The sequence below is a fragment of the Tinamus guttatus genome, unplaced genomic scaffold (assembly GCF_059628265.1).
Source record: "Tinamus guttatus ecotype Peru unplaced genomic scaffold, ASM5962826v1 Tinamus_guttatus_pri_ptg000377l, whole genome shotgun sequence".
Classification (NCBI taxonomy): domain Eukaryota; kingdom Metazoa; phylum Chordata; class Aves; order Tinamiformes; family Tinamidae; genus Tinamus; species Tinamus guttatus.
The window spans coordinates 143,900-169,424 of record NW_028288911.1 but is presented as its reverse complement, the minus strand read 5'-3'; the positions used below and the strand labels follow the sequence as shown (position 1 = coordinate 169,424).

The following is a 25,525-nucleotide window of genomic DNA, read 5'->3' as shown; positions in this document are numbered from 1 at the left end:
CTGTTCTGATGGATAATAGGTTTGAAAAGCTAAAAACAAAAATGCAATTAAAATCCCAATACAGAAGGTTAAACACTCATCAAAATGTCTTTGTTAGTATACAAGTATACTGATGGGATTTGGTCTGCTTTCTTCTTAGGAAAAAAAGAAAGAAACAAAATTAAGAAATCCCAGCCTCACAGCATCCTTGAAGCTCCAGACAGCCTCCAGTTAGCCCAAGGTGCCTCCTCAGCCCCCTCCTCAGGTAACTATTACACTACTCATCTTCGTGCTTCTTCCTTCTGAGCACTATTTTTTAACAAGTGCAAGTGTGAGCACTGTCAGAAACCAAAGTTTTAAGCCAAAGTCTCCAATGAAGGATGAATCCAGTGCCTAAAGGATGAATCTTGAACTATGTACTGAAGCCCTGTCAATAAATGCAAGCTATACCTGTACAATTAAAGCAGGATTATACCAGGGGTGTAAACACTGTTAGAGATAAAAACGTGCTTCTACCAGAAGGGGACAAGTATAAGGCACATTTATATGCCAGTGTAATTGCAACCACGTTAGTGGTTATACTGATGTAACTGCACTGGTAAGAACCACAGCTATACTCATTAAAGTTTGATTTTAGATTAGAACTGGGTTATCAAATACCTGATGACTGCTCACCAAACTTACATTAACACTGCCTCAAGACAACAAACCTTTCTGACCATCTGTATTCAGAGATGTGTCATTCAGTCACCACTGGGGCCATTTTTTAAAAGTAAGCTGCGACTGCTCCTGGGATGAACAGGTTTCATATCCTCTCATGTTGTCCAAAGGGCTTGCTATCCAAGAGCCACAGATTAACCTCTGCCCTAAAACTCCTACGGTAAAGAGCTATTGCCTCCAGATAGCTACAAGCCACTGCTACTTTCATTTTTTTCTGGTAATCTTAAATTTGATATTTTTCTTCAGAAAATTATGATACTTAGTTTCTCTTTCTCTCAATGTATGCCAAATATTGGTTAACTCATGCTGGGCATAGACATTCACAATATAGCAAGGTTAACAAAGCTGCACAATCCCATTCTATGACCCAAGCATAAATAAGCTAAACATACAGTGGGTACCGTTAGACACTAGACATCTACCACCTGCAATATTTAGTTTTACTGCACTATGGCTTGGTGTTTTGTTAAGTGTCCATTCTTACAATAGAACCCATGTAGCCAAGGAAAACATTTTTACAATAAAGATCTGTGCCCTTATTTAATGGTAAACTGTGAATGAGTGCGCAGCAGTCTTTTCCTCAGGTACTTGGAAGTAAACTGCTCCCATATGTAATCTTGCAGCTGTGATCTCCATTTCTGGCATCTCAAACTGCAGGAAAACAAAACACAGCAACAAGACTCCCATCCCACAAGACTGCCTCTCCCTTCCCTCCCCCTGCTTTCTGATTTTAAGGGGAAAAAAAAAAAAAAAAGAAAAAACCCTGTCAATTTGACACCTTCTTCTGTGTTCACTGAGCCCAGTTATGTTGAAGAGCCACAACTTCTACTCTGGAGGGTAATAAGAAACGTACACACGAATGCCATTTTGTACAGTTGACATACTCTATGAGCTGGTTGACTCTAAGCTTGATTTGGTCCAGTCTGCTGTTGCTGCCTGTCTTACGAAACATTAGTTATAGGTTTGTACTTCTTGAATCTGGTCCATTCACCGGTAGCATAGTTCATTTCAAAGACTGTATCAACCAACATAGTGGTGCTGCCAGTGCCATCTGCCTTTGGTAAGTCTTCTGTATGCTCGCTAAGTTTAATCTGGATGATGTCACCTTGCTCTTGGCAAGGATTCTCTGCAAAAACAAGAATAAAGACAAGTTAAACACATTCCAGCACTTTTTTAAAAGGTAAAAAGCACTTAATGGAGATTCAGTGCCTAACACTGGAGCAGGGAGAGGAGACATGACAAATCTGACAGTGAGTACACATCATTAACACATGTAGCCACACAAAGACCCTCTTGCTTGCATGACTCAGTTTTCGGTATACCTGAAGAAAACCAAACCCAAAAAGATAAACGTCAGGGCTGAACTAACTGGAAGAACAATAAAACGGGCAAGAACATACACCAAGAGCATTCCCATCTCGCAAACTGCGAGACAAGCTTTTACTCAAATCGAATTTTATAAACCTGAATTTAAAAAAGTGATTTTATGTGGAATACATATAACCAAAAGCCTCAACAATTCTCAGTGGTTTAGGAAGCGCAAACAGTTTCACTGAAATCCACTCATCCAGAAAAACTCCCTTCCCATCCAACATGAGTACTGACTGCTACATTTTAAGCTGACAGTTAAGGAAGCCCAGGTATATATATGGAAGCTCAGTGTTGGCATATACCCAGCTTCCAGAAGGTGTCAACATTATTATTTTTATATACATAAAAGCATTCATACAATAAATGTATATACACATATAAAGTTACACTGCATTACACAAAAAATCCTTGTAGATATTCAAGAACCTCTTTCATATTAAGCACTTCGGTTTGGTGTGTGTGTATATATATATTTTTTTTAAAATGCAGGAGTCATCACAGTAACTCTACCTTGGTCATCTTGAATTACTTACTGTATTGATCCAAATGCATGAGCCACACAGGCTCCAGTGACAGAGCCCTCAAATACCAAATTAGAAACCAGATGAGAGTTCACTTAATGACTCCTGTGCCCATTCTTATCTTACAGCTGATACTCTTCTGGGTAAAACAGCTTTAGCCTATCAAAGCCGACATATGACAGGATCCAGCTATGAGACTGCTTATCTTCCTTATCTTGCTGAGATTCACAGCACCTATGGTGATCTATGGTCTCAGAAACAATAGTTGATGCATTTCTAACGATGAGGAGTTAGTGAAGAAGCTCTGTACTATGAACCTTGCACCTCAACTTGCCCTGAAAGGATCTGCATTCGTTGGTCCTCTGAACATAATACTAGACCCCAACCACTCCATTCACTCCTCTCACTGGCTGCCTTGTTTCACCTCAGTCCTTAAGCAATGATACTGTGTGTTTAGTCACACATACACCTCATACACAGTGGCTCCTCTGATAGAGGATTTGACTTGTATCCAAAACAGGCCCTCAACATTCCCCAAAATTATTGTTTTAAAATGTAAGACTGAAGTCCAGGATACTGCTAAAGCAGGATATCTTCATTCACATATGCACATTTAGAAGTGCTAAAACATATTTCAGATGTAGATATTAAAAGGCAACTAATTTAGTCCCAGTACATACCTCTGGATCCTGCCATGAATCCAAGTATAAGAGCCTTTTCTGGCCTTGTAACTTTGTTTGCAGTCTTGAACATTTCCTGTGCAGCATACATTTGCTCCCTCTGCAACAGATAACAATATGAATTCCACTGAAATAAAACACTGTATACTAGTACGTACTGTATTAATGTACTCAGAGACAAGCATATATGTTTATAAAAACTCTTTTAATGCCAAGGCTTTCCCTCTTTGGGGCACATCCCTATCACTTACAATAGGGGTGATTAAATTTTCAAAGTCAGGAAAACAACCAACCTTGAATAGATTAAATGTTTCTATTATTTTTGAGTCTTTTGTGACACTAGTGAAAAAAAAGAACACAAAAAACCCAACCCTGCTTCCTGCTGCAACCCAGGGTTGCAATAATTTACAGGGGGGATTTTTTTTTTTTTTTTGATAGATGAAGCAGAGCTACTCAAAAGAAGTCACAGGGGCTTCTTAAGGTTCAGAATTTGCAGGCCAGGCTTACAGATGTGCTTAACAGTCTTTGAATCAGCTGTATATTGAATTAATTACCTGCTTATTTCAATCATGCACATACATACAATCATGCCATCAATAAAAAAAACTTCAGAACCTAAGGAATTACAGATGAGTATTTAGCCTCCTCCCTACCTCCAAGCTCAAAGAGTTTTGAAAAGAGAGAGAGAAAAGTTTACACCCTTGGTTAATCTACTGGTATATATTCTCTCCTACCACTGTAATGACAGGATCATTTTTAGAAGCTTAGATCATATGCAAGCAGCTGGACAACTGCTCTGGTAGAAACATGCCTTTCTCCCATTCTAGCTACCTTACTGAGTAATCCTAAGAAACATGGTGAAAATATTTGTATTGAGGAACACGGTTTATATAACAAGCAACAGTAAATAAAGGACATCTTACTATAACATTAACAATGCACAACTAAAAATTTTGCAGTTAACATTTAAAGGATAGTAATGCTAATGAAGCTGCAAAGCATTCTGATTATATTTTCTTATAATTAAGCAGACTCAACCTTCATGACTAAAAGGCCAGGAATTGCCAAGACACTGAATAAGCAAATAAGAAGTTGAACTTTCATATCTACATGAAAACCAGTATTTGAAACACTCAGATGTCCAAAGAAATCTATTTTTACTCACCGTGAGAGAAAGGCTTTTTTTGGGGGGTGGCTGTTGCTGAGTTTGGGGAGCCACTTGCGGTGCTTGTGCTGCAGGGGAAATGGCAGGAGGGGTGGTAGGTGTTAGGGGTGAGGTAGGTGTAGCTGCAGGAGGGTTAGAGTTACTGTTGTACATGGGCGTTCTTTGCTTGAACTGTGCAGGGAGAGTCGTGGTAGCGTTTGGAGCTGCAGGCTCTTCAGTCTGTCTGTTAGTTTGCAAGGCCTCTCGTGCAGAGCCTGCTGCAAAAAAACACCAGGATATTTTAAAATATTATTTCCATAGGGACCTATACCACCAGTGGCCTTCAAAAAGATGTAGAAATTTCTTTCATTTTAGTGCCATTATTTAATATGCTATCTAATCTCTATGTGAAAACTGTAAGAGCTGAATACTCTTTGCCCCCCTCAGCTATCTTTACAAATTACTGGAAAATTGACTTACTTTCCAATACATATTACACTGTGCATTATAATTATCAAATAATCTGTACAAGTTTTATGTTTAATGGCAACGAAATTTAACTGAAAGTGCATTATTTACTTTTTAGCTGATATTGATGTAACAACCGTACTCTAGCCCTATGGAGATCATTGTACTTTTATGCTGGAGTCAAGACCACAAAAATATTTTGTCTACTTTCACCTAATGTATCAGCAGCTTCCAAAGGAAAGGGCAGTTAAGTCTCAGGCAGTAACCAAATACTTCAGATACCAGTACTTTGATGTGTATTCATTATTTAAACACTAACTGCTAAGAGGGTTAAAAGTCCACAGCACCAACCATTCCAATTTTGACCTACTTTCAGTTCATTTATTCACCTGTACATAACACAGGGAAGCTGTTATTCCAAAACTGAGTGTGGTCAGCGCTTAGGTATTTGATCATCTGTGCAGCACCCAGGAATCACCCAATGCATGTTCCAGGCACCTACATTCTTTTTTGAGCCTCTTAAACGTAAGTGCAGTCTCTTAAACACCCTTCACAAATCTCACGAGGCTTGAGGTGACCCACTCCACTCCAGGCTCCCAGTTGAGTGAAAGACAGATACAGCCCAGAGCTCAGCTGCTGTCTTTTACATTAGGCTTTCAAGAATTTGAGTGAATTTGAGTCCATCACTCTCCACAATGTAGGCACAAGCACAGCACTGGTTTTCACATCTTCCTAGATACGAGCCGTATTGCTAAGTGGACACTGAGCACTTGAACGTAAACATTCCTAAGGCTTAGCTACCCTTCCTGGGTGAATTTATCCATAATAACAAGAAAGTGCAAGATAAGTAACTTAAAAGTATTAGTAGAAGCTAATTGGAAATATTTTTCTAAATCCATCTGCTAGATGGATTGCTCTGTTTTATATCCAAGCTTATGGCCAACACAGCTGATATAAAGGTATGAGACACATGCCCGCTTTTAGGACGATAATCCAAAAGCTAGTTCTAACAGTTGTCTGCATGTTTAAAAGCTCTGTAGAATTGTTCTCAGATTTTACTATGGTCCCGATTTGATTTCGGAAATGAATGTACTACTTAGAAACTTTGCTTACAAAACACAAAATCAAGTCACTACAGATTTAAGTATCTGAGTTTGTGATGATGAAATAGTTTGTCTGCTTTAAATATATGTTTAAATAAAGCAGGAGCAACCAAATCCTTAGGCAAGCACCACTAATGAATACAAACACACAGAACAATGCCCCTTACAGGAAAAAAAATAAAGAGTATGGTTACAGAGTTACTGATTACAGAGTGAAGGAAGTGCCTGCATATGGGATTCAGTATCTCTAAGTCTTATCATTGGCTTCCTCTCATCTCAGGATGAGTGACCTGCATAAAGTAGTATACGTCTTAATAAGGTGACTTCAGATTACAGAAAACCAAACCCATGGATTGTGTGTCTTATGTTAAGAAAAGAGCTTTGTATTCCTTGTTCATGAAAGGAGTATGATTCCCCCACACGGCAGGGAATGGAAAAATTAAGTTAGAAAAATTAAAGACAATAGGGAATTTTAGCTAGGCTTTTTCCTGATGTTGAATACAATGCCAATATTCTGAAAAATAATACTAGCTGCTGACAACAGGGAAGTGCTCTTGACTGTACTCCTTCTGGAGTTGCCAATTTTCTGGCAAAGAGATATACACAGACTCTGAACACTATTTCAGAGCCAAGTTAGCAATCACTTTTTGCATATGTCTCTTCCTATAATGACCAACAAGTTACGTGTCACATTCACAAAGAATATTCACAAAGCATGGTTAAAATATCAAACCTCCAACAAGCAAGAGTAAAAAAGAATGAATTGCAACATTGATTCTCTGTCAACTACCAGCTTTAGTAATGAATTTCAGCCAGACAGTTAAAAAAAAGCAGTTAATTGAATTAAATGGTCCAGAAATAAAGTATTTGTATGAATGTTAATTATTTTACTCTTGGAAAGTTATCTAACATTGAAGTGTAACACCTTCAAAGTATGAAGGAAGTGAGCTATTATCTGCGAGACCTTTATAAAAGAACAAAAAGAAAAGGCAAAAGAAATGGAGTGTTTGATCCCAGTCTGTCTGAAATTTAGTATGTACCTGATTGTAGAAATGTATCTGACACCTGGAAACAACCACCTAGTTCGCAAGTGCATGCGCATGAATGTGGGTGTATTCCATACCTATGTGTATTACCACACATCCTTAAGGAATGAAAAGGCAGCTGGATTTCCCCCAGGAGAGGAAGAAAAACAAACAGAAAGTAGCTTTTCTTGCTTGACCTAACTAACTGTCATTTTAAAAAACACACTATTTTCTTTATTTAGACTAAATGACAGGTCTGGATATCTAAAGACCAAGAACATGGTTCTCATGAATTTTGTAGATTGTTATGGTCAGTTTGATTATAATTGAGAGACAGTATGTCTGTAAATAAGAGCAGAACTAGACAGAAAAGCTGTGTAAAAGAGATATTGAGCCCCATAGCAAAAGACTCTTTACCTGGCTGTGTTTCAGAGCTTGGAATATATGAGGAAGATGGCACCACACTGGGGGTAGCAGGTAAATAACTTGTAGAAGGCAGTGCAGGTTCATTGTTCAAAGAGCCAAGTTTCTGCAGAAGAGCAAAGAAAGCGTTACAGCCATACAGCATCAACTCATAAGCCGTTTGCATTTTAAAATTGCATTTTAAAATGCAATTTCAATATTATCTCTGCTAGGATGTTCCTTCTGGGATTTAATTATGGACAACTCTGATAAGGCAGTTTGTTATTTCAACTTACTATACAAACTTAAAATGTTAGAATTACCCTACAAAAACACACACACAAACAGCTTCGCCCCCACCAAAACCAGATCAAAGTTGCTACTAAAGGAAGAAACTGAGCCAGGAAAAAGAAAGTACCAGTACAACAAAATATGTACTTTTACAAAGAATTGAGCTGCTGTAGCTGCACCTGCTGAAACTTGCATCCTACATTGCATATTACAGCTTCCAATATAGATAACCTTGAAGACTTTAAAAGTTCCCAGTAATGCTTAAGCATTCTGTAATCTTGGAATGACTTAAACTTTCAGCAAGATAATTATTTAGAGTGTACTATGATTCTCCGATATGTTTTACTGACAGATTATTCCCTAGAGGCAGCATCTCTTCTAAACAGCGTTGCCTGCGTGGGCCATATTGGCAAACCATGAGCCCTGCAAACACCTAAGCTCAGGCTGCAAAATGCAGAGTGATCTCAAACTACCACCAATTCCTTTGTGCAATTTCTTAGCTAGCAATACGGAGATGAATGTGAAGGCCCCTGGGACACATGTACCCAGCAGGCCTAGTCAGCAGTAAGAACACAGATGAACTAGTCTGCATGCAAACTGGCAGCCAACACTGACCTAAGAGACAGATGTCATCCAGGCCCAAGCCAAAGGAAATGCCATGCTTTGTACATAGCAATTATGCACAATGATACTGCACTTTATGGAGATCTTCGATCTTCACTTTAGTCCAATCCAGCCTAGCTAAACATACGTAGGTGAAGGAGGAAAAGTTTTGGTAGTGCAAGTCTAGCAGATTTGCTTTACTGGAAAAAAAAAAAAGGGTATTCCTGCAAAATAAATTTCAGGTGGAGTCTGCCACATTTTTCCTATCTTTCTGCAGAATGCTAAGGCCTCTACCACTGACATGTACATGCCAGTATCTGCCCACATGCTGAAAACAACATGCAGGCAGCATAGATTGTTATCCCCCAAACCATGAGACCTGCATGTGCTTACTGTTTGGCTCTAGAGGCTTGTTATCCGAATCAGAAGTCTTGTAAATAGAGTAATTTCTTCTGGCAAGCATCATATATTAATACAGACTTATAGAAAAGTATAATAGTAACTACTGTAAATTTTGTCAAGTGAAGACATTGAAGATTTTAAATAGGTTTCTCTCCTCCTGAGAGGCACAGAACAGTGGAGCAGCCTCAAGTTACGTATTGGTATCTCGAGAAACTAGCTATCGAAAGTAATTCCAGGCAAACATTTACCAAATAAAAATAAGGAGATTTCAGATGGGACCTAGCATTTTTGTAAGAAAACATGTCCCGACTAAAATATGGTCTTGCATCATGGTCTTTCCAATAAGCCTCATCTGGGGGGAAAAAAAAAAAACCCACTGACCAAATTACCTCTAGCAATAAGCTTTTTTCAGTACAGCAAGGCAACTTTTAGTAAGGACTGTTAAGAGAAGGAGAGGTCACCTCCAAACCTTATGAGCTCTTTGAAAAATACACTTATCGTCTTTGGATCTTTTGGACTTTTCAGTGGTAGTGGGACTTCCTGAAGCTAGCTTAAGTAAATAAATAAATGCCACACAGAAAAAAAAAAATCATAGAGAAAGGTATTAGTATATGGACATTTTTCTTAAGTCATCAGATAGGTAAATTTCAAAAGATTTCCTTTGCATTTGGCTGCATGTATATACTCAGCTATCTCTCCTGGGCACAGATAAGTGGTCCTCACTGAAACAGTGTTTTATTAGGATTTCTCCCTCCAAGCTGGCAAATTTTGAATCAGGAACACACTTTTGATGTGACTGTCCCTACTGTCTCCACTTACTGCACTTGTTTGCAACACAGAATGGTCTTAAGCATACAAACTAGAACTCTTCAGATCAAACTAAATGAGAAGGACACTCCAGCTACTAACAGCTTTTCACCCCAGCAGACCAGATGGGAGCAAGTCCAAAGTATAAACTGTTGAAGAAGTTTGGTCTTGGATGTTTGGTCCTCGCCATCAAATATTTCACTATTAGGTTTCAGTCTAAAGCTGCACTACTGGCTAAACTGTGTTCCTCCAATATGGTGAGGAGGCAGTACCTGTCTACCACCCTAGGTGTTTCTAACCAGTAAAGTGATTAGTCTAATCAGTAAAGTGCAAGGTCTTTTTATTTTTGCCGATTGTTCAATGGGACAAGCTCAACAGCTATAACTAAACTGCTCAGAGAAGCTGCTGTCAGTATGTGCCATCCAGGTTTCATATTTAGGATATCAGAGAGATCTATTATTTGAATAGCTGCACTGTAGCTTCCTCATCCAACAAGCACTCCTCTATTGTACTTGGGTAAGACTCACTGTTTAGTCTTAAACTGGGACATGGAATAGACACCTAGAGTCAATAAAAATTCCTTTGTCTTCCCAAGGCATTCTCATTCCTTAGTCACTCCAACACAGTGACAAAGGAGCAGTGTTAACAGTTGTACATCTGAGCTTTGAACACACTGGTTCAATATGAAACACCAAAAGGTGCTGTCTAGTTTCAGAGAATGTTCCTATCTTCCATCTCTGAAAACAGAGAGCAACCCCCAGTTACAAAAACACCCCATGACAAACCTGATCTAGAAAAACCACTAATAAGAAAACAGAACAATTTACCTTCATCCTGCGTTGCACTTTTTATCTAGTTTAGTGAAAATGTAAAATGAAATTTTTTGAATAATTAGGGTTTTTACATTAAGAGTCATGCTTTAACAATTTAGAATAAAAAAATGTATCATTACAATGTTCAGAATTAAATAAAACAGTTTCTCATCTGATGGCTTCTTACCTGTGTAGACACAAGGCCAGCAGCATAATCTGGAGTAGCATTTTCTACTACTGTTTCTTCTTTGGCTTGTTTTTCCACAACCTCTGTATCTACGGGTATAAACAGAAGTCAACTCAAGGAAGCTTTCCTGATTACTGAATCAGAATTACATCTGATACAAAAGATATAAACCCCACATATTTCAAAGTCTGCTAGTAAGCAGTGTGACTTGAAAGATTACCAGATACACTGCTTTTCATATGATTTTTAAAATACAATCAACCTAATGACAGAATGGCCCACAAACAATATACAATCATCACGACAAAATAACTAAGTAGTACTTGCTAATTTTGTGACATTAGAAAGTACCAAAAAAAAAAAAAAAAAAAAAGAGAGAGAGAGATGGTAGATAGGGAAAAAAGACAAAAATTTAATCATGATTATGATTTTGTTCTGAGGCATTACTCAATTTGTGTTAGAGAAATGGTTTTAGGATAAATATACTGCCTAGTGCAGCTCCCTGATACTCTTAAATAGAGCACCGTACTACTGCTTGAATTAGGTGTAGTATTGAGGTTGTTATTCACTTGTTAAAATATCTTGGCCTAAATTTTGGGGAGACTATAAATAATTTTTACAAGACAACGTTAAATAAATTTATTTGGCAACTCAACTAGTACAAATAAGCACACCAAAATATATCAGAACAATTTTAGTATTGAAGCTATTCTCACTTATCTTTGTTACATATGGAACGTTCAAAGGGTTAGTAGCACAAGAGAGTTTAAGGCAAATGGATTAGCAACACTGAGGAGTTGGGGGCAGAGTGGAACTCCTCCCTTAAATCTGGAATTTCGCCCTTTTTGGGCAGGTGAGGGGCAATTTGTCTTTAAAAAACAAACAAACAAAACCTTAGCTAAAGATGACAATTTTAAGCTGAGAATCAAATGATGCTATAAACCTAGATCTGACTCGCAGGGTACATGAACAATCTTTTTAAGTAGCATTCTATACCAACCTAATGTCTTTCTTCTTCTTTTAGCTTCACGGCCAGCACCTACCATGTCCAGCTCAGAGATATCTAGGAGCTAAAAAGACAGCACACAAATCTTAATACCCATTAATGAATTTAGGTAGCAACTGCTATTTAAGTATTGTCCTTGTGTTTTTTTTTTTTTTTTCCTTTCTCCTTTATATATGTATATTGATATCCAACTAAAATAGCAACACAAGTTCACTTTAGATCAAGGAGGAGAGCTGAGCAAGAATGCAGGAGATGAAGAAACTTTCTACGAGTTCACCTACCTTTACTCCTCTTTCTTTCCGCAGGGGTGTTCTTGAAGGAGGAATAGGAGTTCTGTTTCCAGAAGGATTAAATACACTAGGTGCTGAAGTACTTCTAAATGGAGCTTGTTTTGGTATTCCTTTGAGTGGTGCTTAAGGAAGATCCAAAAAAAAAAAAAAAAAAAAAAAAGGTGATATACGTTTACTTATTAACCAAGAACAACACTAAGGAGATCTCTTAGGCTCTTTCTTTCCCCCTTGTGCAACTTAGGAAGTTTTTTTTTTTGTGGAACTTTAGGAATATAAGAAATATTTTTCAAAGGCAAGACTGGGTTTTAGCTTCCAAACAAGGACTAAAAGAACTTTCTAAGCTAATACTTGTAATCCCAAAGGTTAAATAGTTTTTGTTACAGAGCTGTATGCCTTGAACATGTTCAAATACATTTAAACCAAGTAATCTAACAGATGCACTGTTATGAAAACACACTTTTTCTACATACACTGATGCTCTAAGCCTTACCTACAAGGCATAAAATTCAAAAACCCTAAAAAGGTTTTAGACATTAGGCTTTGAATCTGATTACTACACCAAGGCTACTCTTCAAGCTTTTAAAAATGTAGCTACTCAGTAAAAACTGTACTTAATCAAAGATTTTGGGTACAGCTGGTTAACCTTTCTGTAATGAGTAACACGAACATTCCTGCTTGCGTGTGATTTGCGGTTACTGAAGAGCCTCAACATATCACAGGCAGCAGTGGGACTGCAGGCCGTCAGATTGGATTTGTTTGTTGAGACATGTCAAGGATAGCACGGAAGAATCAAGATTCACAATGTCCTGGTAGAGCAGAAATTGTTCTGGTGCAAGGCAAGTTCTTGCAGGGTGACCAACCTCCCTACCTTTATGAACCACAAACCAAAACGTATATAGGGCCCCATGGCAGCGCACACAGCCACAGCTAAGCGAGCAGGAGGGCTCTGATGGCAAGTTAAGAAGATAACGGGAACCCCCTCACCAGAGGTGTCACCACTTCACTGCAACATGGGGAGGCTGGTAGCCTCCAGAGGACCCACAGAGGAAGCTCTCTCATCAGCTGAGGTTCAGGAACTCAGAACACAGCAGCTCCCACGTGGAGATACCTCAGCTATCAGTCATGCATGGGAGCCACACCTGGACAGTTTATAAACTGCAAGTGGCCACCCCAGCTTGTTTCAAAGTGTCTTGAATCACTACCTTTATTATAAATAATATAGGTCTCTAACATCTCAGTTTCTGGTTTCCCCCTGCAAAGAATGACTACACCTTGAACCTCTGAACATAAGGCACAAATCTTGATCTCCAAGGCTTTCAAAGGCCCCACTCCCAACCTTTTAAATAACAAGGAATGAATAACAAGGAATGAAAAATCCAATGCCTTGAATTTGGGAGAAAAGGAAATAGAGCTCTAAATATTTTGGTGGGTGGGCTGTTGTCTCAGACAAAGAGAAAGTTCCCATTGGGCTAATGCTGTCATCCTGTGGCTGAGGGAATAAAGGCTCTTGGAAGCCACTGCTAGGGTAAATTACTGTCTCGCACAGAGGGGTGAAATTCTGGAACTGCTGTCTGCACAAGACAGAGGATCCAACTTGTTTCCATACTGCAAACAGCAAAACAACTAATTCACTCCTCGGTGGAAGCTGCCACATCCACAAAAGCAGCCTTCCCCCTCATTTTAGACTTACCCTCCATCTCCCACATTCTCAACATTGGATAATCCTCTCTGACAGGGATGTCTAAGCTTGAGATATTTACAGTAGTGCAAACCCTGACTGGTTCCATATAAGTAATACTTCCAGAAACCAGTTTAAGGTCAAGTCATTTTCTGTATTGAGGCATTTCTTCTTTCAAATTACATATGCACTTTTGCTTTCACATGTGAACACATGGCTAAATTTAGCTGTGCAATCGTTTAAGCTATGTTACTAATTTTGAACCCTTTTCTTGTTCCCAGTCACAACCTTATTCAAAAAACTCAGCAAAAGTCAGCACCATCAGTAAATAAGCTGAACTCAATTTTTCAACTTAGTATTAACAGTTCTGTATCTTTGTCATGACCACTAACAGAAATGACCAATGTGCCTTAACAGCAATTGTCATACTGTCCCACTAAAATATTTTGCTATTAAAACTTTAGAAAACAATTAAGAATATCACAATAACTGTCAGGCTCTTAACTTGCTTGAAACTGTTTGATAGAAATTATCTGTACTTTATCTGTTATTTCTAACCTAGCCTCCTCCAAAGGAAGCACAAATTATTCCATGTACAATACTTACTATAGCATTCTGCTCCCCAAATACTTTCTCTACACAGAAATTCTACAGATACACGATACTTTCAGTATTTAAAAGACCAGAGCAGACTACTGTGATCCACTTGCTCTGTTTCTTTTTGGAGCAGGATGTCTTAGTCAGGAGTTATTCCTGGAGCGATGAAAATTAATCTCTTATCAATGTCTATGGGCGTGATCTAGCTGGATGTTTTAAACTGACAGACACACTTGCCAATTAAGAAAAACCTCTTGTTCTTTTAAACAAGACATGTCAGAAACATGTAAGTAACAGCAGGAAACAAGGGAGGCAGGAGGAGAGAAGTCCTTTCCATTAACTAGAAAGGAGTTTTATAAAAATAACAATAACAAAGAATTTTAAAAAAACAGACTTTGAAGTTTTACTCTTCAACCATGCTATTCTATCAGATTTACTTTCAAGGAAGTAATACAAGTGAGTCATACTTGTTGTATCTATTTTTTTGACCAGTCCCCTCCCTTTGGCATGAAAAGGCACTCCTGCAGTCTTCTTGAGCTGCTGGGCAGTTTCTGTTGCTACAAAGAGAAGAGCTTTAGTTACCACAGAATCTGCATTGAAAAAATACAATACATTGTTTCTTATGTAAATATGCTGGTTTATACATATATTTATATGTACACATTTATATTAAAGTATACATGTATATTAGCTAATAATATATATAGTACAGAAAAAGATGGAAATAGCCACAAAACAAGAAATACATTTTCATTTTTAAAATGGTCATTTAAGCTTGGCTAATGCAGTACACAGAAAAAATGCAAAATCAGCATGACAATGCAACTGACAGTAGCCCAAATTAGAAAAACATACATATTAAAGTAAAAAAAAAAATGCAGGAAAAGAAGAACAATTAATAAATCATAAAAATATTAAAAGGCTTTATATACTCAAGTCACAAGCAAAAAAACAAGCTAATGCAACAGAGCAAGAGGCACAAGATACTTTAAGAACACTTAGTTAACACACACCAATTTATATTTGCATATCATATTTTGCTGTTATTAGTGAAAGGCTTATTGACTTTCACCCTTTATAGCCAGAGTGAAAGAAAGCATGAGCTAGCAGCTCTTGTACTCTGTTACAAAAATATACATACTGAATATACACACCAAAATATATGTGTATGTAAAATATACATACATTTTATGTAATACAAGGTTCTCAGTTCAGTTTTGTTCCAATTGCTTTAAACAAAGTTCTCTCACAGGTCTTCACAACCAATTGTTAATCTCTGGCTGTGACAAGAGAAAATATCTGTGCTTTAAAAAAAATACAGCTTTTTGTATGTTTTGAAATTTGGACAGCCAGAACGACTCTCATCTGCTCCTCCACACAACTGTGCAAAGTGGGGAGGGAGGGGAAGTTAGTCAGCAAAGACCTTATAACAAAAAATTATCACATATTCCTGTATCCTGGAGAAATCAACTGAATGTAAGTGTTCTACTTGCAAGCTAATCTGTTACTCAGCTGTATCAGCTACTACTTACACTTTTGTAAGAGCTCAGCTCGGAGAGTAGCACTTTTAGGTTTCCTTTTCAGCTGGAAGTGTTTCACTGGGGGTGTAAGTGGCCCAGCTAGTGTTGTCAAGGCATTTTTATTTAAGTACTGGCATTCCAACGGCAACATAGCTGATGTTTCACATTCACTTACTGCATAGAGAGTTAACACAATATACATGAGTAAAAGGCATCTCTCAGAGATGATATAAAGCATTTCAGAACTAGACTGTATCATCATTTTAAAAGCTCTAGAGTTTCTGTTTAAGCATCGGGAGAGTAATTTAATTTCAATTATTAAAGGATTGACTAAAATAGGGAAGAAATTAAATTTGGTTGGCTGTTTTTTTCCCCCCTTAAACACCAAGTTCCAACTTATTTACACCAAATTTAATTAATCAAATACATTATATCAAATACATTTTCAAAGAGGAAAAAGGATAAAGAAGATGGAATTCTCAGATTCTACAAAACTTGCACTATCAAACAGAAGCCTAAAGAAAACAACATGCTTCACTGGTCTACTGCAAACCAACTCCAAGACCATTTTTGTCCATTGACATCTCAGGGTTTTTTTCTAGGCAATCTGCTACATCAATTCCATTTTAGGAGGAGAGGGTTTTACATCACTTCTTATTACATTGTTTGAAGTAGCAATTGCGCAAGTGTCTAAGTATTTTTGACTCCTTAGCACTCCACAGTTAAGTGGACATCAGCAGCAGAGCTCTTCTCATATCCATGTTTCCCACCTGATCCTATTCTTGTTGGCCGGAGGAGATTTCCAGCAAAGAGAGGCAGCCAGAGGCACAACACAATGGGTGCTACCTCCACGTGGACCAGGCTGTGCACACAGGGCACTGCATCCTTACTCTCCCCTCTTACGTATCACAATTTTCAAGACACAACAGTATATGGGAGAAACAACAACAAAAAACAGCTCAACTTTATTAAGCTGCAGTAGTTCAGTTATTACCTCCCAATGTGAACGGAGCACATCTACAATGTTATCAAAGCCACACTAATCCATGTGTTGTCTTTCCTAAAGATTTAGGCTAGTATGAGACAGTGGAAGCACTGATGATTTGTGAAAAAATATTTTAAGGGGTTACCATTCTTCAAATATCTCAGTTTAGAGTGCCATAATATGGAATCAGTGTGCCAGGTTATAAGCTCCGGTAAGTAAGACATGGCCTTACTGATTGTCCCAATACCAATGCTATTAAAATGATAAGAATGGCTGGGGAAAAAAAAAAAAAAAAAAAAAAAAAGCTACAAAGTATCATACTTCTGTAATTTTCAACAACAGAAATGGCTTACCTTTTTCTCTAAGCTCTCCTAAAATATCTTGAACATTGGGATTCTGTTCTTCAAGATCAAGGTTAAGGGAGCCAGTATCTGGAAAGGATTTTAAAATATCAGCTACCATTAAGACCCAGGGGTCTGAATCCAAGGTAGCGAGCTGGATAATTTCAGTCAGTGCCCCTTTCATCTAACAAAAAAAGAAAAAGAAAATCAGCCAATTGGAAACAGTTTTAAACAGGTTGTAGTTGGAAACTTAAAAACAAAAAAAAGGTGCAGCACAAACATGTACAATATTTTACTACTGGGGAAGGGGAAGCCTGATTCCACACAGTTATACATTAACTCTAGAACTAAGCAAAGAATGAACCTAGATGAAAAAAGAAAAAAAAATAAAATAAGACAGCTTTAGGTCAATTTAAACCAAGTATGTTCAGAGTTTTTGGCAACTCTGTTTTGCTTTAGAATTTTTTTGGGGGGGCAGGAGGGAGGTGGAGTGAGGCAGGACAGACACGGACAAGTTTTTGCAGGAACATCCCCTTATGTTCTACACCTTGCTTACATTCCCAGTGTATCCCAACCTTACATTCAGCCATTAGGATATTCAACCAAAATGCAAATTATTTAGAATGAGAATCTAAATGAATACACAGCCCTTACTAGGCTACAGAATAAAACAGCAGACAGCCTATGTTTACATCATGTCAACATAAAATAAGTTCTGCTGATTTTAATTAAACTTAGACTGAAATAAATTGTTTCATGTCGAATCAAACCATATAATTTGGAAAAATCTACTCATTACAGAAGTACACCCAGCCTTCTAATATGCCACAAGTAATGAGATTCTTTCCATCTGTTCAAAGCTTCTATAGAAAGAAAAAAAAAATCATTTAAGCACCTATCTTAAAAAGGGGTTAAATAATATATAAAGTTAAAAAAATGATATTTGTCAATCAGTAATTTTTTGAATTACTGATTAATATGTCTGTGGGCATTAAAAATGAAAAATGAAATGAAAGTTACAATTTCTTAATTTAGTTAAAAATTAGATAAATATTAAATCTCTCAAGCACTTTTAGACCTCACTATTCCAAGTCAGACAAACATTGACATTTCTCAATTCTGCTCACCCTACACAGGTGTTACTGCCCTGTCACTTTAGTTAAATACAAAACTGTGCTAGTGGAGCAGCATGTCATTTGGCACCGCTTCTTTTAGTGCTCATGTCCATACACTTGCAAAACAAACCAGATCAGTTCATCTGCCTGAAAACTAGTATCTCCCAAATAGCTTTTAGCCTGATCAGATCCTTGCTGCAGTCACTGCAGTGACACAACAGTGGAATAAGGGCACGAGTGGAGGCAAAGAGAAGGAATGCAAGAGTCAACGAACATTTTCAATAGCATTATTGATTTACTTTGGATTACAGTGCCCATATAACCACCACCACACACAGTTTTAACTTGTCATCAAATTTAATCTAAATGCAACAGAGAATCAATTTCTAAGAGTTTTTAATCTTTGGAGTTCTCCATCACTTTCCATTTCTTTCTCAGAAAACATAGGAGAATCCAGATTCTACACAGAACAGAGATAAGGACAACTCTGTGCCTAAACAGCCCATCGAAAGTTGTTTCTGTTACAGTGCAAGAGGGCAGTGTGAAAACTATATTCAGAGACCTGTGCTTGTATTAACCCATCAGATCTGCTCCCCCAAACTCCCGTTTGCATCACAACTTCACAGAATCCTATGCCTAAATCATGTCTATTCCTACAGACTTATCCTAGGAAAGTTATACTGACACTGCTTTGAGAGCAGTCAAAGCCCAGGCAACTTAACACCACAACCCACTGCTGCACATGATTGCAGTTGCTTCAAGAAAGGAACAACTTGTTTGCCCAGCACTGAACAAGTAATATTATCACATGAAAGATGCTAAGGGAACTCTCACTACCATATATATAGCCAAGCACAGTTCACTGAGCACTGCAAGCAAACCAGACTGTGCCTCAACACAGGTTTGCATTTAATAAGCCTGGATTTGAGTTTTTGCTCAGGTTTTTCTTCATAAGGCAATTTATACATATGCTCTCAGTTCCCTGTTCAATTTGTGAACCTGGCAACTGGGCAAAAAATATTTTTGTTTGTGGTTTTAGCATGCATGAAGTACAACTCAAAATAACCCCAAATCCTGCATACAAATTTACTATTACTCTTCAGAGCCATAATCCCAAAGTCTTAATTGTGCGAGTCTGCAACGTTGGGTCAGTAAGTTGGAACCCACCAGCTCCAACTGGAGGCTTGTTAAGCATGAATGTCAAGACCTGATGCAACAAGTTCTGGCAGTTCTCTCGCCTAGGATATTAAAGTGCTTTTTCTCAGGCTGCTGGCGCAGTAAGGCACAGGGCACAACTAGAAACATTTAACAAGAACGAATCAGGAAGAATGCAAGAAGTCTGGGAACAGGGACTACAGCAGACTGACAATGGCCATGAGGGAAGAATATAGGCACAGGACCCTGAGAAGGAGTGCAAATGGTAATTCCACTGAGACTTCTTGCAAAGAATTTCCATTCATTTGCCTTCAATTATGTCTAAATTAACATACTTCAATAAACCTATACATTAATGCATTTACAGTTGGCTAATAAACCTAACCATATTTTAATCTTTCAGGGTGCACTAAGAAGGTGGTATTTAACAGGAGCTTACACTGCCATGGAGCACACAGTATTATTATGCAACACAAAACTAGCATGAATCAAATACACTACAGTGTGTGCTTTGCATTTTAATCATGAAGCACTGCAGAAGTGACCCAGAGTAATACTAAACACACCATATTACACCATAGAAAAATGAAAAGTATTACATGGTGGCCAGAAAGCTACAGAGCAGCTTGTTTTGAACAGAAACAACATAGCTGCAGTAATAAGACATGTCACTCCAGCGATAGGCATCATCTTCCTCTCAAAATATTTCAGAGCAAAGTGAGCACAGAAGCTCACTGTCCTCATTCCAGACTTGATTATAACGCCACAGCCCTAAACAAATAAATGAAATGCTGGCACAAAAATACTGCACTTGCCTTTGTGAATCAGGTTAACGAGAGTATAATACACAAAGTAAATAGAAGTAACTGTTCTGCCAAATTACCCCTGAAACTCTACTCAGCACTACAGTGAGCTTTAGGAATCATTGCAAATAAGCATGATTATCTAGAAAAGATTTAGCAGATAAAAGGCTGGGGGAGGGAGCAGAGAGATTCAGGAGCTGGCAAACTGCAGTAGGAAAGGATATTTTTGACAACTGTCTACATAATACACTTAAGTTGTTAAGTAAAAAATGAGAGCAAATTATTTCTTTTAGAGGGAATGAACAAGCAGTAATGAGGTTCATATCATGATTTTAAAAATAAATAAATAAAAATAAGGAGGTTCATTACCTATCCTACAAGAGCATTAAGAGGATTAAGTTGCACACTGGTATCTACACAATTATTTGCAGTGTCAAATTAAAAAAAAAATAGTAGTATGAAAATACTAGGATATTAAAGTGTTTTTTCCAAAGAGACGGAGCTCTCACGAGAAGTGATTGAAGATTCATTTGTCTAGACTGAAGCCTTCCCAGAGATTTAGGAAGGACTAGCAGCCACTTAAATCCCTTCTAAAGCAAATACCTCCACATTTCTGAACCTCACATAACTTTTTGTTTAGATGTCTGCCCCTCAAAAGATATTCATGTTATTCTAACCCTCCTTTTAAATGCTCTTATAAAGAGATCTGGGGAAAAAAATAAATGTATTTTTGAACAAAGAACTGCTAAGCACAACCTGTTACATAGATAGGGGAATATAATTTAATGTTACATGGCAGAACAGTAACATATCTTGCACCCACTGTCAAGGCTCACAAAGCTTTACAAAGCTGGTGCACTGCAGGTTCTAGCAGTATTAAGTTTTCAAACGCCAGATATGTGCTTCTCACATACAATTGGTGTGGCTGGCACATGGCAAGCCAGGAAAAACATATCTATGACTTTCCCAATGTAAGTACTTTCACAGTGAAGTTAAATAGTTCTCAGAGATCAATAACAGTCAAAGTGACTGAAGGATTTCATTTCCAGTCAGCCACAGATACTCTACATTGGTATACTGTAGAAAATAGGTGCTAGCAAAAAGACTGAGTACAGCACTGTGCATTACACAGCACAGAAAACACTGTACAGAAACATACAGCACAGTGCAGGGGGAAGGGAGGAAGAATACACACATATGTTTATAGTGTGTGTGTGTATGCAGAATTGACCTCTAGTACAAAACACTTAACAGCTTTATAGTTAATATGTCAAAAATCCAATATCAGTTAGAGTATCCCAAACTTAAGCTAACAACTTAAATAACAAACTTTTACAAACACAACTTCACTCTAGCAAATGACTTTTATTGGAAGAAGTATATAACAAAATAAATCAGGCCTACTAGTAAAGGGTTTCTAGCTCATCTTTTTCCTTTTTAATAACAACTTTTTATTGAGAGGAGGGATTAGAAAAAAAAAAACATGTTCCTGAAAAAATTAATTGCAGATAGCTTGCAAAGCACTGAAGTGATAGTAACCCCACCTCCCTAGCTCTAGAAAAAGAATGCTCTGTTTACAGGTGAAATGATTGAATTTGTGACTGACTTCACAAACTCTACTGAAAAACTGAAAAAAATCCCACAACAATCCATTTCTGTTACAGCAGCAGTAGTAATGTATTTGGAACTCAGCTGATCACTTTAAGTTGATATTCAAAGGCAGAGCAACCAGCTTGTTCTTCGCCACGCACTTCATCTGCATCACTAACAAAAGCGCAATCAAGTGAAGTGGCTTCCTGCCATCTTTCCTAATTTGAATGAGTCTTAAAAAAGAAAAAAAATCAAATATATTACAGGTCCAGTAAACTCTAGTGCAGCATTTCAGTCAATTATTTTAGTTCACTTGAGCTGCTGCTCCTTCACCACAGAGCTAGCATTTGAGCATTACTTATGAAGGTCCCTAAACTTTTTAAATTCTCCTTTTCTTAGGCCTAAAAACACCACCACTTTTGTTAGCTTTGCCCAAACATTGCAAGACTACTTCTGAGCTATTCAGATTTTCATGCTACTCAAGAAGAATTCTGCATACTTAGAGTTTATGGCCCAAGTTATTTTTCTTTGCAGAAAACAAAATTGCCTTTGTCACACATAAATGAGAATGCCTGTGCTCTGGATAGGCACAAGGTACAAATATGTTTAAAAAGGAAGCAGAGGAAATAAAAGCTGAGCAAAAAGTGTCTTTTTATGAGCAGCTGCAGTCAGGTGTAACAAAGTAACAGCCACATAGATATATCTGGCAAGACAGACCCTGGCATACACTGACCTGCTGCTGAGAAAAGAATAGCATTTTGAGCTTAGTGCACAACAGAGAGCGCACAATAACACAAATTATGCACAGTCTCTCCACACTCTGCCTGCCTAATATATACTTCTATTAACTACAGTAAATGCAGTAAGTGGGGAAAAAAAATCCATGAAAGGGGCTGCCACAAGCACAGCTGGGGATACAACACACAAGAAGCTGGAGCTCAAACTACTCGCTATCTCCAAAACTGTTGTCAGAAACCACACTGGGAGAAGGAGAAGAGTTCCTCTAGCCTGGCTGGAGGAGCTCAGTGCTTCCCAGTCATCTCCAGCTGCCACCTCCACCAACAGCAGCTGGTGAGAACAGGGCAGCTGCAGGCGACAGTGTCCAGAGCCAAGCAAACAGACTAGTGGATCTGGGCTGGCACTCTGCAAAGTTGGACCAGAATCCAACCAGATTATTAGTGGGGAAAGGACAGAAAAGGGGAGACCTAGCACTTGCCAGAAAGGTAAGAGTCGGCCAAAACAAAACAAAAAAAAAAGGGGGGGGGGCAATTTCCTCCAGCAAACCCTGACGACAACAAGGTAGGGGAAACCCTGCTCCACACAAACCCCAGATCTTCCATTCCCCAAGTTTCAGCACTTGCTGCTGTCCTTCCTGAACCCGAGATGTGCAGCTCGGGACACCTCCGCAGCCACCAGCATTAAGGGGCACGGGGGAGATCCTGCCCACGTTGCTGCCAGCAGCCACTGTTACCTCTGTGGCCTGGGCTCAGAGAAGCCCTCCCTGCTACCCAGATACGCCAAAAGTCCCCAAACTCCTGCCAAGCACATCCCTACGGCTACAGGGGTGCCGGACCCCGCAAGGAAGGCCTCGGGCTGCAGCCCGAGCCTGGCCTGGGTCCCGCACACCCCGCCGGGGCGACAGGAGCAGCGGCGGCCGCGGGGGATCTGAGCGCTTCTCCTCATGCCGAGGGCCCAACGCTCCGAGCGGGGCCTCCACGGGCCGCACCGCCAGAAAGGAGGGGAGGAAATGGAAATAGCTAGGAATAATAAGGTACAGAGCCAGGCGGAGCGGTCCGTCCTGGGAAGCGCCGCTCGCCCCCGCCCGCGGGAGGCGGCCGCTCACGGCTACCCTCAGGCCGGCGCTAACGGCCGCCGCGGGGGAGGGGAGCGCGGGGGCGCCGGCTCCTTTTGAGAAGGGGGTGGCGAAGAGGGGACCCCCCTTCCCTCCCCGTCACACACGCTCCGTTTCGGCGCAGACCCCCGCGCTGCGTCCCCCGCCGCGCTCACCTCGTCCACAGCCCGGCGGGGCAGGTGCAGCATCCCCAGGAGCAGCTTGAGCTTAACGGCCGAGGAGAGGCCGTGGAAGCAGAGGCGGATGTTGTCGATGACCGAGGCCGTGAGCAGCGAGGCGATGCTCGGCGGCGCCCACAGCTCGTCCGTGGAGCCCAGCTTGTTGTGCAGCCACAGGCCAGTGTCGCTCTCCCGCATCGACGCCATCTTGGGAGCGGGCCGAAAAAAGAGGGGATTCTCCACGGGCATTTTATGAAGACACCTAAAGGGAGGGAGAAGGAGGGGGGGTGTGAGGACCCCTGCAGGTCGCCGTCTCGTTCGTAACCCAAAATGGCGGCGCCCAGTGAGGGAACCTCGCGCTAGGGAAGGCGGAGGTTCTTCCGTAATCTAAAATGGCGGCGCCCAGGCAGAGCGAAACAAGACGTGCCTCGTGGCTCGCTCCGGTGCAAAATGGCGCCCGCCAGGGTTCTCTTTCCCTGCCGTATCGCAAGATGGCGTAGCCTCACCATGCGGAGGGGTCTCTGCCGGCCCTGGCTGGTCGCTGCTCACGGCCGGCACCGGCTTCCCCGGGGCTCCCTCCGCGGACCGAGAGGCGGGTGCGGGCGAGCCCCGGAGCCGGGCGGGGCAGCTCCGCCCTTGTCCCGGGCTGCCGCCCGGCCGCCTTGGTCGCGGGGGGCACCACGGCCGCTTCCCTCAGCCTCCATGGCTGCCGTGGGGCTCGGCGACCACCTTGGTCTACCCCGCCTCCATCTTTGCTCAGCCCTGGAGTGAAAAAGCAGCCCCCTTTCCCCACACTTTTATGAGCCTGGGCGGTTTATTAAAGCTAATGGAGCTCTAAAGCGCACCCACCTTGGAGAAGTCCTGCTTTGATCCCCCTCTGAGGCCCAGGGCCTTCCCTCCGAGCCACCCTGCGTGCTGGGGACAGTGAAATCTCCGTGCAACACCGCAGCTCCACGCAAACAGAGCTAACTGCCTTTTCCCTCCTTTTCCCCAGAGACTTTTGTGCTGGGCGTTGCTGTGAGTTAGGAGGTTGCTGCATCTGCGATGCCTGTGGTAGGTACTCTGAGAGTAAAATCACGTTCCCCCGTGGTTCAGCTTATCCGTATTTAAATATGAAATATTAATCAATTACTTAAATCCCATAAGATTTGGAGTTCTTCAAGCACAGCACAGAGGGCTCATTTTAGTGTATCTTCTAATTGAAGTAACGGCACAGGAGTTGTGGGAGGAGGGTGCAATAAATCCACTCATTGCTCCTCAACACCGTGTTGAGTAGTTACCGTAGTCGTGTTCCCAGCTCCTGAATTTTGCTTTCGCTGTTTGCACCTAGTTGTTTAAAGTGGGCGCAAACCTTACAAAACGTCTTGAGCGAAGCACGTGCTCCGCTGTAGTGAGTTTATTGGAAGTATTTGCTGCTTGGCAGGAGAGTGAATTTTGGATAGGAATTACCTAAGGTAGAGATCTTAATGGTATAATAAGTATAATAATGGTATATAAGGTATATTCTTAATGTCTCACCATTAATTCTGTTTTCTGCTATCTGCTGCCTCTGAAAATATATGTTCTGTATGATACTGTAACTAGAAAAAAAAATAGCAAAGCAAGGAAAGCTAGTAGTGTTTTCACCTTGGAACGTGAGGAGAAAATTAGCAAACACTTATTGCAGGGGGTTGAAGAAAGTCCAGGACGCCCTGTACTTTTTGCAGCTGATTGTGTTCAAGTGGTGGCTAATGCACAGGGTTAAAGTGTTTCCAGGAGATAGTATGAGTGGTTTTTTTTAGGTATCAGAGCTGATAAGTACTCTACAGCTCCACAGCTCAAAGAATTGAGCAGCCTCTTGTTACCAGCTCACATGGACTGAACATTTTCTGGAAAGGTAACTTCGTTCTGGTAGTCTTTGCATGGGATTTGGTACCATCT

General features: G+C 40.0%; 1 protein-coding gene across 1 annotated transcript; it reads right to left on the bottom strand.

Moving 5' to 3' along the window:
* Positions 1 to 1,441: 1,441 nt before the first annotated feature.
* NELFA (negative elongation factor complex member A) lies at positions 1,442 to 23,994 on the bottom strand. The gene is made up of 11 exons (XM_010220079.2): positions 23,603 to 23,994; positions 16,945 to 17,116; positions 15,619 to 15,780; positions 14,554 to 14,643; positions 11,803 to 11,933; positions 11,516 to 11,585; positions 10,516 to 10,604; positions 7,429 to 7,540; positions 4,437 to 4,693; positions 3,272 to 3,371; positions 1,442 to 1,825 (listed from the first exon to the last, which is right to left on the bottom strand). The coding sequence occupies exons 1-11, from the start codon at positions 23,852 to 23,854 to the stop codon at positions 1,641 to 1,643; spliced, it is 1,620 nt and encodes a 539-aa protein (XP_010218381.1). The 5' UTR covers positions 23,855 to 23,994; the 3' UTR covers positions 1,442 to 1,640.
* Positions 23,995 to 25,525: the final 1,531 nt, after the last annotated feature.

Bases quoted from the DNA above. Each gene is read 5' to 3' on its own strand.
- NELFA (XM_010220079.2), bottom strand. From the start codon at position 23,854: ATGCCCGTGGAGAATCCCCTCTTTTTTCGGCCCGCTCCCAAGATGGCG. The intron at 15,781-16,944 runs GTAAGCCATTTC...CTCTCTATGCAG, and splicing joins AGGAGAGCTTAGAGAAAAAG to TAAGTGAATGTGAAACATCA. The intron at 7,541-10,515 runs GTAAGAAGCCAT...GCTCTTCTGCAG, and splicing joins CTGGCCTTGTGTCTACACAG to AAACTTGGCTCTTTGAACAA.